The 17,894-nt window shown below is 46.3% G+C and overlaps 1 protein-coding gene across 2 annotated transcripts in view; it reads right to left on the bottom strand.

Annotated features, from left to right (window-relative positions):
- The window catches only part of POU2F3 (POU class 2 homeobox 3), a 76,977-nt gene that overhangs the window by 8,403 nt on the left and 50,680 nt on the right, over positions 1-17,894 (bottom strand). Inside the window, exons 4-9 of one of the 2 annotated variants that reach the window (XM_008570199.1) lie at positions 13,983-14,087; positions 12,605-12,707; positions 6,634-6,719; positions 4,221-4,403; positions 3,417-3,558; positions 1,376-1,512 (exon numbers count right to left, since the gene is read on the bottom strand). In XM_008570199.1, the coding sequence (XP_008568421.1) occupies positions 1,376-1,512; positions 3,417-3,558; positions 4,221-4,403; positions 6,634-6,719; positions 12,605-12,707; positions 13,983-14,087 (756 nt within the window). Of the gene's footprint in view, positions 1-1,375; positions 1,513-3,416; positions 3,559-4,220; positions 4,404-6,633; positions 6,720-12,604; positions 12,708-13,943; positions 14,088-17,894 lie in introns of both variants that reach the window. The other variant, XM_008570197.1, reaches the window with a different exon arrangement.

Below are 17,894 nucleotides of genomic sequence, written 5' to 3'. Positions count from 1 at the left end.
CTGCCAAGCCCAGGGCCTGGCACAGAGTTAAAGGCTCCATAAATGTAGGCTCTCTTCTTCCGCTCCTTCCTTCAGGAGCAGTTCTGGAGAGAGGAGTCTAGGTGTGTAAACTGCCAAGCCCAGGGCCTGGCACAGAGTTAAAGGCTCCATAAATGTAGGCTCTGTTCTTCCGCTCCTTCCTTCAGGAGCAGTTCTAGAGAGAGGAGTCTAAGGATGAGTTCTGTGGGGCAGGCAGAACCCCCAGAACCCATGCTCCCCTCTGTGTTTTTGCCTCTTAACCCGATATCCTTCTCCTTTGTCATTTCTTTCTGTCTTCCTACCTCGAAATAGGACATGAGAAAACTAAAACATGTGGACACATCAAGACTGTGGGAAGGACGTACATAATATAAAGCCTTCACTCCCTGTTCTGACCCCTCCCACCAGTTTTTGTCTCAGCCCTTTCCTCCCACTCCTAAACCCTCCCTTAACCTTGCTGCTCTGAGAAGCCTAATCAGAAGGAAAGCCAGTTCCTGTCCTCCTGCCAGCAGGGTGCAGCTATGAAATTCTTGAGCCAGAGGCACTGGGCATCTGCTGGAGGGTCAGCAGCCCCAGAGGCCTGGGGCCTGCAAGGCTGGATGAGGCCACAGGCCCTTTAGAGATGTGTGGTACAATGGAGGGTCTGGAGGCTGGTGCCTAAGGGATCCTGACTAGCAGCTCTTTAGACCACACCTGTCTTTCCCTCTTCTCTCCCCCAGCTCCCACTGGGCTCATAGCTTCCACAAACCGGCTCAAGAATATGCTTTTGCTACAAGTTCAAAAAAATGTAGGTGTACGATATGATCACAAGTATTTAAATGTAAGTGGAATAAAGGAATAGAAGAACATACATTCAGATGGCATTTGGTGCTGGGGGTTTTTTCCTCTCTACTTCCTTGTATTATCTAAATTGTTTACAGTGAGCATTTATTATACTTATAATTTTAAAAATATAAAACTTACATCCTAGAAAATAGGGAATTTATATACAACATCCTGGCTTTGCTCCCTTTTCCTCAACTGCATACAAAGATACAACCTCTTCTGGGGCCCGTGCCCATTCTTTAAAGCTCCCAGCAAGAGAGACAACAGGCCTCAAATAGATGTCAGGGAAAGAAGCTTGAGTCAGGGGAGAAGTTCCCAGAACCTGAGATGAAAGGCAGCCTTTCCCTGAAATATTGGGGCACCTGGACAGGGAGAGTGTCTTTGCTTTCTGATCATTCCCAGAGCAGGTGTCAGGTGGAGAGGGGTTGGTGCCCAGGGGCTCATGCTGTGCCTAGCCTCCTGGCCATGTGTGCACCTGCTCGCTCACCTGTGCAAGTCAGCCCACCCACTCCCACCCGCAGGAGATGCTCACGTCTTGAAATCTCTTCTCCAGAGTCAGGCGGATGTTGGTCTCGATGCTGGTCCGTTTCTTCCTCTTCCTACCAAATACTTCGCTGAGGGTGGGATAAGAGCTGGGCGTGCTCACCGAGGGGTCTGATGGAGAGGACTCTGGAGGGCGGTGAAGGAGCAAAGGAAGATCAGAGAAGGGACAAGTGGCCGGTTCAGGCTCTGCCTTAATGGACTTGAGGTCCAGCAACCTTTCCCGGCAGGCTCTGCAGTGGCATTTTCAGGACCAGCCCCCTCCCCCAGCAGGGGACCCAGAACAGACCAAGAATCCTGCTTCTCCTTGTTGCTCTGGGCAAAGGTCCTCCATGACTCCCACAGCAGTGTCTCCAGTGTTTGCGGTCATGGTTCAGGGGACCAGACATCAGCGGCATGTGTGGGTGTGAGTGGGTACAGGCAGAGCTCCTACAAGTAACACTCATGAGTCTGTTTTTTTACAAATATGCCTAGATGTGAATACTGAGTAAAATGTGAAATGGCATCCTGAGCCAAAAGCAATGGCACTTGGTGGCAGAATGTTTGTGTTGAAGCCATTTTCTTTTTCCTTTTTGTCTTTTTTCGTGACCGGCAACAGATCGCAACCCTCAGTGTTGCGCCCGTACCGGACCGGGACCGGCCACGGGATCGCAACCCTTGGTGTTGCTCCCGCCCCTCGCTCAGCCAGTGAGCGGCCGGTCTGTATGTGGGATCCGAACCCTTGGTGGGAGTGCCACCACGCTTCCCAAGCGGCGCACTATAGCAGTGCGCCACCGGGCCGGCCCTGTTGAAGCCATTTTCCAGGAGTGCAAGTGTTTGTGCTAAGGCTGTATGACTGCAGGAAAGCTATCCCTTAGGAGGGATTCAGGCATCACTTAGGGGATCACACCGGAAATGATCTACAAGGCCCTTTCCCAAAGATTCTAGGACCCTCTGATCATTTCTCTCACTTCAGTGCTTCAATAAAAGCTGTCCAAGGATGGCCTATTGTGGGGAGCTTCCTTGACCCCTCCCATGCTTCCATGTGGAGGGGCTTCCTTGAGGTCAGCACCCCAGGCTGCCCAGCCCACCCTTTCCTCCCTCTCCACAGTAACCACTAATCCACACATGCCACTGAATAGAGCCAAGCCCTGGCGACTGGCTCGCTCACTCCCTGTCTCTCTTCCTAGGCAGGAGAGGACAGGGAGGTTCTTAGACAGGGTGACTCTGCAACACCACCCCTCCCCAGGGGACATTTGGCAATGTCTGGAGACATTTTTGGGTATTTCAACTAGGGGCAGGTACTACTGGTGACTAGTGGATGGAGACCAGGGATGCTGCTAAATATCCCACAATGCATAGGCCAGCTCCCCATAACAAAGAATTGTCTGGCCCAAAATGTCCACAGTGCTGAGACTGAGAAACCTCCTATGCTATTCTCTGATGCCAAACTCTTCTATTCACTATTCCAAACACTTTGTCCCTTGACTTATACCCTTGACCTCCTGGAATGCCTCTCTAGCCACCACACCTCACTGAATCCTCCTGCAAACCCCACTCCCACTGTAAAGCTTTCTCAACCAGTCTAGATTGCAGTAATTCTCTGTCCACTGAAAACCTACTTGAGAATTAGCCAGGTAAAGACCTTGTGTTGTGCCTGTGGTCTCCTGCTCCCTATCTGCCTGTCCTAGACCTATTCCAGAGAGCAAGCTGGGTACATGTGTCTGCTCTACAGACTCAAACTTTGTCTCTAGGGAGCTATTCTCCAGTCTATGCTGGGTGTGGGTCTGGGGAAGGGAATGGAATGGGGGCAAGTCTTCATGGCCATAGACCTGAAGCCATGTCCTCCCAACGGCTTTCTCAGTAACAAAGCTGACATTTTCCCCTCCACTTGCCTGTCTCCTGTGTTTTATTTCTCAGATGGTTCCAGATGCATGAGGAGAAGAAAGGGGTGTCAGGCATCAACCCCCTTAAATCCCCAACAGAGAGAAGTCACTAGCCCCTTCCCTACAGCATCCTCAGGGTCCATCCGTCCTCATTTCCTCAAGGCCCACCTGCATCGTTCAGCCACTTCTCCAGCAGTGGCTTGAGCTTGCACATGTTCTTGAAGCTTAGATTGAGGGCCTCGAATCGTGAGATGGTAGTCTGGCTGAAGTCGTTCCCATACAACTTTCCCATCGCCAGCCCCACGTCTCCCTGCACATGGGAGCCAAAGGGAGGAACGTGAGAGACAGGTTCCTCCTCTTCTTTGCCTACATCCCCCACCGTCCTAGCACCGAAGCTTAGATTGAGGGCCTCGAATCGTGAGATGGTAGTCTGGCTGAAGTCGTTCCCATACAGCTTTCCCATCGCCAGCCCCACGTCTCCCTGCACATGGGAGCCAAAGGGAGGAACGTGAGAGACAGGCTCCTCCTCTTCTTTGCCTACATCCCCCACCATCCTAGCACTACATGGGAGCCAAAGGGAGGAACGTGAGAGACAGGTTCCTCCTCTTCTTTGCCTACATCCCCCACCGTCCTAGCACCTATCACACACCCAGCCCAAACCTGCAAGCACTCATCCATGGCCTCGGCTCCTCTCCAAGTCTTGTCCCTTTGGGATGGACAATTGGTTCATTTCCCTCCATGGACTCTGAGAGGGCCATGCCCTTGCCTGGCTCTCTTTCCTCTGCCCTCCACCAGCAATGTCCTCAGTTTCTCTACCAACGGCATCTGTGCCTTATTCTCAGGGAACTCAGGGACATAATGGGCTTGCTGCACACACATTGAGCCCCAGATTGCTCTTCAAACTTGTACTTGGGAAGCCCACTCCCCATTCACTCAACTCTATTTCTTCCATCTCCTCCCCTCAAACCAAACCTGTGTGAAGCCCAGCTTGATGCGCCTCTGCTTGAAGGTCTTGGCAAACTTCTCCAGCTCCTCGAGGTCACTGGGCTCATCAGCCCCTCCAGAGCTGGGTGGATGCTTGGGCACTGGGAGATGCTGGGATGCTTCCAGATGGGGTTCTAAAGAGGATCCTGGCAGCCCAGGGCGCCCAACTGCCTAATAGGGAACACATGCCAGGCAGATCCACAAAGATGCAAGAAATTAAAAGGCATTTTCTGATATTTCTTACTAATAGGCCTACTTAGAGGATCACAGTTTCTGGGTACATTTGAGTTCTGTTTTTTCAATGGTGTGAAAGTGGAAATTGAGTTTCTATGAAGGTTCAGCAAATAACTGGAATATCTGGGGTAGAAACATAAGGAGTGCAGAATAGGGAGGTAGCCTTTCTGAGTTTTAGTCTATGACTCACTCTTTGAGCAGGTTACTTCCTCCTTTTAGTTTCTACTATAAAAGGAGCTAGCAGGGTTATTTACAAATTTTCCGAAAACAAATCTCAGAATGGGACAAGGAAATGGTTGTTTGCCTTGCTGTTCTTTTTCACAAAGTAAGGTAACTGAGGTGCCCAGCAGGCATTAACTGCAGGTTACAGAGGGCATCAGAGAACTCATTACATTAACAGAACTTCCATAAAATTTCAAACTCTTATGAGTGTCATTGTACTTTCTAAACCACTGTTTTCTTTCATGAGAGTGTTTTGTTTTATTGTTAATCAAAGGTATTCCAGTGCTATCTAAATGCACCTCGATCACATTTGTGGCTGTCAGGAGATATTCTTTCTTTATCTTCATGGGAATATGTACTCTTAAACCTAGAACCGTGTTATGCTCTTTTGAGGTTAGGAATAAACCCAATCTTGAAGACACCTATTATTTCACAAAAACGGGGATTAGGCTTAGGGGTCCAGGCACTGTGTCCAGCTCAGAGGCGACTGCCCATACGGGTCACTTAGGATGAATCCATCTTCTTCTTTGTCCTTCTCAGTTTACTCTTTTCCTAGACTGAGGTTAATGTTACTTCTCTTTTTCAAGATATTCAGGTTTACCATTCAGATAGGCATTCTTATGATGAAGAAGATAAAAGGACCAAAGAGAGGTTAAAGACTCTTTTCCCAATGAAAGGTCTTTTAGAACAGAATAGTTTGAAACCATCATGGATTTGGTCCTGTTTTTCAGGGAGGGGGTGTGCACGGAGGGGTGATGTAGACCAGACCCTCTGGACAAAGCCTCAGTCCTCTTTGAATCTTCCTTTTCATTAAGTCATTTTCTCTTTCATTTGACACATACTTATCGAGTTCTTTGCTAGACCTTCTCTCTCCCCTCTTCACTTCCAATCAGTTGCCAAATTGCATTGACTCAGCTTTCCAAAATATCCCCTCATTCATCCCAATTCTTATTTCCCCTCCCCAGGATGATCTTAATAACCTTCTACGTGGTCTCTCTGCTACTCATTTCTCCATGCTCGAATATTATAAGATATGAGAGTTGATCTTGAATACCCTGTATGTTCTCATCCAGCTCTAAGTCTATGATGATGAAATTCTGGGGTGAGCAGCCAGGAGCAGGTGGAAAACAAGCTCATGACTCTGGTGTCCCCATTTATTTTAACCGCTAGATGGCGCCTTCCCCCTTCTGGGTGCCTTCAGTGGACTCTCTAGCCCTCTTTAGAGTCAGGGCCCTTAGCCATGGAGATCTTAGCACAGAGGATTATTAACTGCATGGGGGCCAACAGGTGAGGGGAGGAGTGTCAGCTAAGACACGGCTCATGCTGCTGTTGCAAGCTGTGCATCCTGGCCTGAGGCTGCAGCTGACCAGAGGAAAAGGTGCCTTTTTCCTAACTGGCAAGCAGGTGCTGTGTGGAACCACAGCAGCTATGCAAACGGCCCCTCCCAGACCTCAGTCCCCCTGACCCGCACAGATGCCCACTGCAGGAGGCAGTTTGGGATAGTGGCCCAGAGGTGAGAAACACTGGCTTTGTGGTCCGGGACATCAGACCCATAGTATTCTGGTCTCCCCCTTGGCACCTGATAGTGCCTAGGCAGAGCTGGTAGTCACCTTGGCACACCTGGAATAGTAGCTGATCCCGGATTCTCAGAGGAGTGGTGCTAGGGCCTATTTGGGGCTGGAATATAGTACCTGCCACATAGAGCAGAGCCTAACCTGAGAGTTGGGATCTTTGGGTTCTAATTCTGGCTCCACTAGTGATATTGGGCAAAACTCCTCTGGCTGTAGCTTGGATTTCCCTTTGTGCTAACAGGGATAGTGCCCTGCTGTTCCCTCTTCCTTGAGGGGTAAGTGCCCTGTTAAAGGGGTGAGAAAAAAACAATGAACTTAACTCTATCAATAGGTGAGACATTCCTAGAGGAAACAGGAGGAACATGGTTGTTTACCTGGGATGCGAGGCCAGGCCCAGTCTGTGGGGGAAGGAGGAGACTGCTTTGTTGCTGTGGAAAGGGGAGAAGATTTGGCTGCAGACCTGGGTGAAAGGGGAGGGACAAAGGAACAAACAAATAAAATCCAGGCCATCTGAAAGACATGCTCTACAACTTTGGAACCATGATAACTATCCCCACCCCCTGCTACCTAATCAGGTCCCTCAAACCACTGTGAGCCCTGTAGAAAGGCATTGCCAGACATTGCCACATACAGGTGGAGGCGAATCAGATGCAGGAATAGACAGAGATGTAAACAGCAGTCCCCAAACCAGTACTTCTGCTTGCCTGCCTGCCTGGAGAGGTACAAAGGCTAAGGAGGGTCAAGACAATCTACTCTGGGATCTGACTACTTGGGCTGGAGAAACCTAGGAGGGGAGGAGATGTGGAGGTGACTACTAAGAATTCAAGGTGGAGCTGAGGATTTCAGTTTTTCCTGCAGGAGAGCTGCCTGGAGAGGTACAAAGGCTAAGGAGGGTCAAGACAATCTACTCTGGGATCTGACTACTGGGGCTGGAGAAACCTAGGAGGGGAGGAGATGTGGAGGTGACTACTAAGAATTCAAGGTGGAGCTGAGGATTTCAGTTTTTCCTGCAGGAGAAGTTGCTGGGATGGCTACAGAGCCCCAGCCGAATCTGCAAGGATGTCAGACCAAGCAGGTGGAGCCATACAGTTCTAAAGGGCAGTCGGCCAGTGGCCAGAGGCTCATGGCCAACCAGGACATTTTACACTTGGGAGGAAGGGCTGAGAGAGAAGAGAAGACCTGGGGCTGAGCCTCTGTAACTCCTCTGGGCGGTATGGACTATACTTGCTTGTTGCCCTGCCTGGGGACCTCCTTTTTCCCTCTCCAGGAACATTGTCCATGAAGGGCCCTGCCTGGTTGGTGGCCATGACAGATGGCTTCCCTCTTAGGAGGGCCACAGCCAGGACCTCTCACTCTCCCAGAGGGAGCAGGGTCATCAAACCACCAAAGCAGACAGTGGGGGTGGGTCACCCCAATCACTCGGCACAGAGGAATATCTTGAGGTCTCTGTTGTTCCTAGGTTGTTCTGGGTCAATGAAATATAGCATCTGCTAATGTTGACCTTCATGCTCTTCATTCTCAAAAAGTCAGGCCTTAATTGTTTCTTATTAAAATAAACAGGCAACAACGCTCTTATAAGGAACTGTAGACTGGGAGTCTGGAGGCTTGAGTACTATTAGAAATTCTAACATTTATATTGCATTTTGAAATGTACAAAGCCTTTTCACATGCATTATTTCAAGTAACTCTCAATAACCTTGTGAAGTAGTTTTACTAATTACCCCATTTTTATGAAGGAGAACTTGGAGGCTCAGACATTAGGTAAGTTTCTCAACAACACACAACTAGTAAGTGATTTTTTTTTACTGATTAATTTCTTTTTGCTTAAAATTTTTTTATCTGTTTTTCTTCCCCCTGCATCATCCACTGACCTAACTGGTTATATGTCTGGTCCCTTTTCACATCACTCTCCAGTATTACGAAAACAAAACTGTTATCTTCCTTTTACTATTCCAGGAGTATGAGGTATATTGTATAGCCAAAATAAACACTTGAAGGTTCAAATATGTTCTCATTCATCATTAAAATATTCTGAGATGTCTTGGAGAGCAAAGATAGGGACTGTAATTTGGGAAGGGGCTAAGGACGGAAAGTAGAGTTGCATTTTGTTTGGTTTCTAGTTTCCAAAGCCTCTACTTGGGATCTGTACAACAGATGAGAGTTTATATTTCCTCCGTCACTTTCAGCCCTAGTTAGTGGGAGTGGGAATAGCAGTATAGTGTGATGGCCAAGAGCACGGGTCTCAGTTGGACTATTCTGGACCTTTCTTTTCTTTTCTTTTTTTTTCTTTTTGTCTTTTTTACTGACCGGTAACGGGATCGCAACCCTCGGTGTCGCGCCCGTACCGGGGACCGGCAACGCGATTGCAACCCTCGGTGTTGCGCCCGCACCGCGCTCAGCCAGTGAGCGGGAACCGGTCTCCACATGGGATCCAAACCCTCGGTGGAAGCGCCGCCGCGCTCCCAAGCAGCGCCGGGAACCGGTCTCCACATGGGATCCGAACCCTCGGCGGAAGCGCCGCCGTGCTCCCAAGCAGCACACTCTCCAGTGCACCACCGGGCCGGCCCTTCTTTTCTTTTTTTAAATTCAGTATTTTTAATATATTCACAATGTTGTGCAACCATCACCACTGTCTAATTCCAGGATACTTTTATCACCCTGAAAAGAAATCCTATGCGGTCACTCCCTGTTTTCCCCCAAATCTGCCAGACCTTGGCAACCATCAATCTACTTTCTGTCTCTATAGATTTGTCTATTCTGGACATTCCATATGTGATCTTTTGTGACTGGCTCCTTTCCTTTGGCATAATGTTTTAAAGGTTTGTTCATGATTTAGCATCTATCAGTACTTCCTCCCTTTTTATTGCTGAATAATATTCCAATGTATGGATATACCCATATTTTGCTTATCCATTCATCAGTGGATGAACATTTGGGTTTTTCCCACTTTTGGGCTAGTATAAATAGCACTGCTATGGAACATTCATGTGTCAGTACTTGTGCGAACACATGTTTTCAGTTCTCTTGTATATGTATCCAGAAGTGGAATTGCTGAGTCATTTGGTGACTCTATGTTTAACTTTTTGAGGAACAGACTGTTTTCCAAAGTTATTGCACCATGTTACATTCCACCAGCAATAGATAAGGATTCCAATTTCTCCACATCCTTGCCAGCACTTATTTTGTTTGTTTGTTTGTTTTTTAACCACAGCCATCCTAGTGGATGTGAAATGGTATCTTGTGATTTTGATTTGCATTTCCCTAACTAATGTTGGTGAGCATCTTTTCTTGTGCTTATTGGCTATTTGTATAACTTCTTTGGTAAAAGTTTTACTCAGATTATTTGCCCTTTTAAAATTAGGTTGTGTCTTTTCATTGATTTCTTTTTGTTGTTGAATTATAGTTGTTCTTCATTTATTCTGGATACAAGTCCCTTATCAGATATATTATTTGCAAATATTTTCTCCCATTCTGTGGATTATCTTTTCACTTTCTTTTCTTTTTCTTTCTTTCTTTTTTTTTCTTTTTCTTTCCTTTCTTTTTTTTATGGGCAGACTTACTGGGAATCTGATTTCTATTCCTATTTTTATTTTTTATTTATTTTTTGTTATTGATTATAGATATTCATGAGGCACCGAACTAACTGTCAGCACCTGTGCCACAAGATGTGATGATCAGATCAATACTAACAGCATGTTCCCCACCTCAAATTAAAATTATTCCCCATGTCCCCTGCCCAACCTCTCCCCAACCCTCTTCCCCTTTACCCCTCTCCTCCAGCAACCTTAGTTCTGTTCTCTCCCTCTGCAAGTCCAGCACACCACTGTGGTCTTTCTTTCCTTCCTTCTTTCTCTCTTAGCTCCCACTTATGGGTGAGGACATGAGGCATTTTTCCCTCTGGGCCTGGCTTATTTTATTCAACATAATTTTCTCCAAGTTCTCCTGTGTTGCTGCAAATAGCAGAATTTCATTCTTTTTTATGGCTGAGGTAGTATTCCATTACATATATATACCACATTTTCCTTATGTAGTCATCCACTGATGGACGTTTAGGTTGTTTCCATATATTGGCTATTGTAAATAGAGCTGCAGTGAACATGGGAGTGCAGGTATCCCTTCGACATGATGATTTCCATTCCTTTGCATAAACACCCAGAAGTGGGATTGCCGGATTGTATGGTAGGTCGATCTGAAGTTGTTTGAGAAACCTCCATACTGTTTTCTATAGTGGCTGTACCAATGTACAGTCCCACCAACAGTGTAGGAGTGTTCCTTTCTCTCTGGATCCTCACCAGCATTTGTTATTCTTAGTCTTTTTGATTATAGCCAGTCTAACTGGGGTGAGATGATATCTCAATGTGGTTTTAATTTACATTTCCCTGATAATTAGTGATGTTGAGCATTTTTTCAAGTACCTACCTATTGGCCATTTGTATGGCTTCCTTTGAAAAATGTCTATTTAGCTCCTGTGCCCATTTGTAATTGGGTTTTACTGTGTAATTTTTTGAGTTCCTTGTATATTTTGATATTAATCCCTTGTCAGATGTATAGTTAGCAAATATTTTCTCCCATTCTATAGGTTGTCATTTTATTCTGTTGATTGTTTCCTTTGTGGTGCAAAAGCTTTTTAGTTTGATATAATCGCATTTGTTCATTTTCTGTTGTTCTTGCTTGTACTTTTGGGGTCTTATTCATAAAGTGTTTGCCCATTCCTACTCGCTGAAGTGTTTCCCCTGTGTTTTCCTTTAGTAATTTTATAGTTTCAGGTCTTATACTTAAGTCTTTATCCCATTTTGAATTGATTTTGTTATATGGCAAGAGGGGCAAGTATAATTTCATTCTTCTGCAGATGGATGTCCAATTTTCCCAGCACCATTTATTGAAGAGGTAGTTTTTTCTCCAATGTATATTCTTGTTGCCTTTGTCAAAGATCAGTTGGATGTAAGTCTGTGGATTGATTTCTGGGTTCTCTATTCTGTCCCATTGGTCCAAGTGTCTGTTTTTATGCCAGTACCATGCTGTTTTGGTTACTATCACTTTGTAGTATTGTTTGAAGTTAGGTGGTGTTGTGCCTCTGGCTTTATTTATTTATTTTTTTGCTCAGGATTGCTTTGGTTATTTGGGGTCTTTTGTTATTCCATATGAATGTTAGGATTGTTTTTTTTTTTTTTTTTCCATTTCTGTGAAGAATGTCATTGGTATTTTGATGAGGATTACATTGAATCTATAGATTGCTTTGGGTATTATGGACATTTTCAAAATGCTGATCCTTCCAATCCAAGAGTATGGAATGTCTTTTCCACCTTTTTGTGTCATCTCTAATTTTTTCAGTAGTGATTTGTAGTCCTTTTTGTAGAGATCTTTTACCTCCTTGCTTAAATTGATTCCTAGGTATTTTTATTTATTTATTTATTTTTTTTGTGACTATTGTAAATTGACTTACTTTCTTGATTTCTCTTTCTGTTAGTTCAGTATTCTAGAATATAAATGCTACTGATTTGGGTGCATTAATTTTGTATCCTGCAACATTACTGAAATTGTTAACCAGCTCTAAGACTTTTTTGGTAGAGTCTTTAGGTTTTTCTATATGTAGGATCATGTCATCTGCAAAGAGGGACAGTTTGACTTTGTCTTTTCCAACCTGGACGTCCTTTATTTCTTTCTCTTGCCTGATTTCTCTGGCTGTTCTGGAACTTTCTAGTAGGTCACTAGAGACATAATCTGTCTACCCTACACAAGGTTATTTTGAGGAATAAGTCAGGAAAATCATTCAGCAGAGCTCCTGGCACATCATGCTCAAAAAATGCTAGCTATTGTTATTAATAGCTGGATCTGTTTGCTCTTGGCCAGGGAGAAGTGCTCTGGAAGTTAACTTTCCTGCTAAAGAAAACCTGAAAACCCTTCCTACTGCCTGTGGGTGGCACCGCTGCTCTATCCATACAGAATCACAGCCAGGCTTCCAGGAGGAAAAGGCTTCCAGGAGGAAAAAGTCTGAATACAGGTTCAGAAGAGATTTCCAAGGAATTGGGACTTGTCTATGCTGCATTTTCTAGGGAGCTTCTCCTTCCTTGTACCCTGCCACCCACCCTTGCAAATTCAGTCTCAACTCTATGAAATTGAGGTGGTGGGCCAGACCCAGCAGAAGGCTGGAAGGGAAACAGAGGAGAATAAGCCTGGAGGGATACTGCCAGGGTCCCTTCTGGCCCGAGGCAGACAACCTGGTCTTAATAGCAGAGGGGTGAGCAACTCACCTGTGCCTGCACTTAGGTCCCCTCATCCAGCAAGCAGCCTCAGCAGCAGCACTTTCCTGGACTTGGTCTATGTGGAAACCCCCAGGGTTCTTACCTTGCTGCCCAGGCTGGGTCTGAGATAGCAGGAACTGGGATACAGACTGTAAGTGGCCAGGAACCAGCACGAGCTGCTGGAGCGGGTGGAGGGAAGCCATGTCCTACATGCAGGGAGATACACATACAGTACAGAATTTACCAACTGGGGACACTGGCTCCGTCTGCCTGCCACCAATCTGTTTCATGGGTCTCCACACTCAAGAGAGTTTGCAGGCAGTGACCTTGACTCATGCCCCTGTGTATCCCCAGTGTCTGGCATATAGTAGCTACTCCATTAATGCTGGTGTTGTGACAGTTTCTGCACTCAGCTAAGCAGTCCTTGCAACATACTCTACTTAACCCTTGCCTCATGATTTAATTTTTGTGTGCGTCCGTCCTGTCTCCCAACAAGATTGTAAATACCCTGAGGGCAGAGGCTGGGTATTACCCATCTCTCAAAGGTTTATCCTAGAAATGACATGCAATCCCAATTATCCATTTTTTCCCCCTTCTAATCTCATGCCACTTGATTATGCTAAAAGCCATGCCTTGGTGGTTTCCTGAGCCTGAATCTTTCCTGGAGAGTGTTAGAGTAGGAGTTGGGAGATGAGGCAAACTATTAGTTCTTAAAAAACCAATTTGGCTAAACAGGAAGTCCATTTCCCCTGAGTTTCTCCCACTAGCCCAGGACATGGGAATACCAATCCCAATACTTGGATGATCTAGGGATCTTCCGTAATACAGACCCGCAGGGCTCTGTGTCCCCAGGGGGCTGAGCCTAGGTCTGTGCACATAGAGAAGACTTGGTAAGCTTTGCTGAATGAAGTGGTGAAGGGATGGATGCACATCTTAGTCTTAGGCATTTCTGGAAAAGGGGTGGCTCTTTCTTCCCAGGTGATCCATACTGAGAAGAGGGCCTGCGACGTGAATATCTTCTTAGAACTTGTCATTACTGTCTCAGGATGCCTCTTTCTTCCCATACCAGTGGTCCATTCTAGTTTGGCTTTGATGCAAAACCTTGGGGAAGGCAGAGTGGGCCAATGGGGACAGAAACATTCTGTAACTGTGGCAGTAGCTGTCATCCTATGATTTCCCTGGATGTGGCTGGCAGGTACCAATAGCACAGCTGCTAGGTCCTTCATTTTGGCAAGACTGGCTCCTTTTTGTCCCAGAGAGGTAGAGACCTCCCTCTTCACATCCCTAGCCAGGACCAGTATGGAACCCTACCCTCACTCCGGGCCTCAGAATCTCTTCCTCACATTGCCTACAGGGAGTTCTTTAGACCAGTATGGATTCAGAGTGCCAAGCATGGAGGTGTAGCATTTCTCAGAGGGATTGAATTAAACTCACTGACTCACTGAGAATGTCAGGGTTCCCTGACATGGGCTGGCATTTACCCCAGACATTTGGTTTCCGGACATCATGGCAGGTCCTTGACTGAGGTGGCATGGCCGATGGGAGAGTGTCTGCTGCAGGGAGTCACTGAGGTCCTCCGTTTTGATCTGCAATTGGAGGCAGGGGAAAGTGTCAGTTCTGAGGCCTCCCCAGACAGACAGAAATGGAAAGAAGATCGGGGGAGGAAATGAGTGGCCAGCCCAGAGAGGAAAGAGCTACACCAGTGCCTACAGGCCTGCAGCTTGATTTTCCTGCCTGTGTGCCCTTCAGGCCAGGGCAGCTAGTCAGAGATGTATATGAGTGGCACTATGGAATACTAATCTGCAGGGTGGAGAGTCCACTTAGACAATCATTCCCAAACACTGTTCTGGGGGCTCTGCCAGTACCTAGTGCGGTTTCATTGAAATGAGAAAAATAAGGAGATTGTAGTGACTTTTAAAAATAAAGCTTAATGGATTAAATTCTTGTAAATTCTGAGATGATGTTCCTTTTTTCTTAGTTGGAGGAGATATTAGAATTTCTTTTATGGAATGATGTTGAGCCTAAATGGTAATTTTAAAACTCTGCACCTCACAGAGTAAAATATTGGCAACACTTTACTGATCTCTCCCAAATTCTGTTTTTTATTTTCCTGCATGAAATCCCATCCCTGATACCCCAGAGTCTGGGGACCACTGACCTGGAGGACTCTCTTTCCTTCCACCCCCTTGTTTTCTGCACTCTCCGTCCTCTGTGTGCTAAGCTGCCTCTGCAGCTGGCCCTTTTTGCCTGTGTGACTTTGGTGACAGTCTTTGTCTGTTTCCCTACAGGTGGGGACATGTCTCCCTCACAGCCACTGCCACAGTTGCAGCCTGAGGGCCCTGTGGTAGTTTCCAAACTCTCTTCTATCTCTACCGCCCTTCGATGATAGCACAAACCACCCACATGTGGGCTTCCAGGTGTCCAAGGGCAGGGCAGGAAGTACTCGTTGTGCCCACCCCTCCTCCCACCCTGACGACGACCACCCTCTTGCAGCTTTTCAGAAAGCCCACTGGAAGGGAAAGCCAAGCAACTTTGAATTCATGTAATATGGCAAGGAGCACAGGGCACAGACCACACCTTGTAAAAGACATTGGTGTGACCCTCTGATTAGGACATCTGGTTGTTCCCTAACCAGATGGAAACTCTTGGCCATAGAGATTCTGGCTTAAACCACTATCTTGGTCTGCACATTGGAAATATCACTGACATCCTGGAATCTTTCCTGTCTGTATTAGTTTAATCCAAGTTGAACGTTAAGACTAACACCTATACTTATGCTTAATCTCTGTGGAAAAATGGTGCTTTGGATCACCAAAAAAAAAAAAAAAAAAAATCCCTTTGGTTGGACATTTAGGAAGGTCCCACTGAGTGACATTAGAGACTGAGACCTAATGTCTCAAAAATGGTGCCTTGCACATAGTGGGAACTCAATGAATGTTAATTAAATAAAAGATATAAACAAAACCCATCTCTCCATAGCCTTCAATGAGGTAAAGTGAGGAAAACACTGAACAGTGAGCCATGCTGACCTTGTTTCTAGTCCTAACTCTGGATGGCCCTTTTTTTTTTTTTTTTACTGACCGGTAACGGGATCGCAACCCTCAGTGTCATGCCTGAACCGGGGACTGGCAACGGGATCGCAACCCTCAATGTTGCGCCCGCACCGCGCTCAGCCAGTGAGCAGGAACCGGTCTCCACATGGGATCCGAACCCTCAGCGGGAGCGCCACCGCGCTCCCAAGCGGCACACTCTCCAATGCACCACCGGGCCGGCCCTGGATGGCCTAATTCTGACCCTAACTTACAATATAATCTTGAGCAATCACTCAGCCTCTGTGGGACTCAGTTTCCCCATCTGTTGTATGATACTACATGGTCTTATTCCCTTTTAGTCCTAAAATGAAATTACAAATTCCAATCCCCTAGTGCATTTGGTAGACTTGGCTAGTCCAGGTCGTTGCAGTATTCTTAGATAAAACAGATCTAAATAACACCAAGAAGCCCTGGTTGCACAGAAATTTGTAAGAATGGCTCTTTAAGGAAGAGTCTGTACAAAGCATTCCTGTCACTTAAGGAGTCTATTCTAGAGCCTGGGAAGCAAAGCGGAGAAAGAGAAAGAGGTGGACAGTGGCACCATGGGAGCAGAAAGTTAGACTTTCTAAAACTTCCAAAGGTACGGCCACCTGGGAGTGGTCTCCAGAGACTACTTCCTCCCCCTTGACCCTCAGCTCTGTCCATCCACTCTTGACACCTCTATCTAAGAAGATCTGGTGTCCTAGTTCAGCCCCCAGAAATTAGAGTTTCCACATCCTAGATTCCTGGGAAACATTTGTTAGCAGGTTTTTAAAAACTAGAAATAGATGATAAACTGTATTTAAAAACAACCACAACAACTTTAAGCTTTGCTCTGAGAGGAGATTTCACTTAAGCGACGCCTTTTTTGGCAGCCTCCCATCCCTACCTTTTCCCTCCATATCCCCCTCCTGCCCCAGGACATCACCATCCCAGAAGGGGGATAGGGAGGCAGGATGGAGGAAAGGGGGACAGATGGAGAACATGGACAACTGGAGGTGAAATCATGATGGTGGAACCACCTCAGGCAGCTTGGCGCCACTCCAGCTCAGAGGCAAGTGGCAAGTTTCCTTTATAGACTCATTATGCGCACTGGAGAGATAAGGAGGTGCAGCTATGACAGGGCTTGAAAACATGTGCTTTGCCTCCAACCTGGGCACTATCTGTTAGAATCAGTGCCAGGTCTTCCTGCAACACTTAATTTCAGAAACCAGCGCCTTCATAAAAGAAAACTCACCCTTTCATCTGCTTCCTGGATCAATTGCCCTCCAAACTCTTTTGGGGGCACTCCCAACCTCCCGGTTCTGAAAACGAAGTGCCTGATAGCAGAACAGTCCTTTGGCTGTTGGTCTGGGGCTTTCTGACAACTCAGTGTATTATTCTTCTGACTTTTTTTTTTAAATTTGCTTCACTGACCTTTTCCATTTTTCATAATCCATCACCACCTGGGTGTGAGGTGCTGACAGTAATCCCAAAAGAAGACAATCCTAAACAAACCAAATTGAAAGACAATAAAGGAGACTTCTTTCTCGAAGAAGAGTTCTTAAATCTCAGCTTTGGTCTGTGGGTCTCAGAAAGGACAGAGCTAGAACAGGACGGGGAGATACATGGACAGTCCACACTGCCTCCAGCATGCTTCTCTATGCTCTCAGGGGCTAAGAACCTAAGGAATTAAGAAATAAAGTCCTCCCCAATCCAAAAAATCCCTTTTCACATCTGTTGAGTGGAAAAGGTTGGAACCTTTCCAGGCAACTGGGTGTTGGCTGTGGATCTGGAAGATGAGATAGAGACTTCTGTTGGATCCCACTGACTTCTAATGTGAGAACCAGAGGCAAATTGGACGAAAACCCAATTTCCCCTGTACTTGTGAAAACCCAACCAAACCCACAGCCTGCCTGGAATCATGATCCGTCTCCAGGGTCTCTTTGGCAGTTCTTCTCACGCAAATGGAATATTTCTCTACTGTACTCGGGATGAACTAATCCCTGGGGACATGGGCCACCACAGAGTGCTCTGCCCTGTCACAGCCATTAAGCATCCTGTCCACCTACTGGAGGAGGTTTGTTTGTTTAGGATCTTCTCCACCCACCATACTGTGCTAAGATACTACACTGAGTCTTGGTCGGTGACCAGGGAGCTAAACAGGTATCATGGGTGATAATCTTTTCTAATCCCAATGAACTCTCTGACATCACCTTAGGAAGCAGTAGGCTCCCTCTGGAAGGAGAGAACCCCTTCTGAAGAGGTGGACACCCTTTGTACATTCCCTACTTGGCTTCACCTCCCAGACAGGAGGTGTAAGGACAAGTTTTCACCTTTCCA

Source organism: Galeopterus variegatus, unplaced genomic scaffold (genome assembly GCF_000696425.1).
Source record: "Galeopterus variegatus unplaced genomic scaffold, G_variegatus-3.0.2 Scaffold580, whole genome shotgun sequence".
NCBI classification, from domain to species: Eukaryota; Metazoa; Chordata; class Mammalia; order Dermoptera; family Cynocephalidae; genus Galeopterus; species Galeopterus variegatus.
Note: the sequence above shows the minus strand (reverse complement) of the source record. Positions and strands in the feature narration are given on the sequence as shown.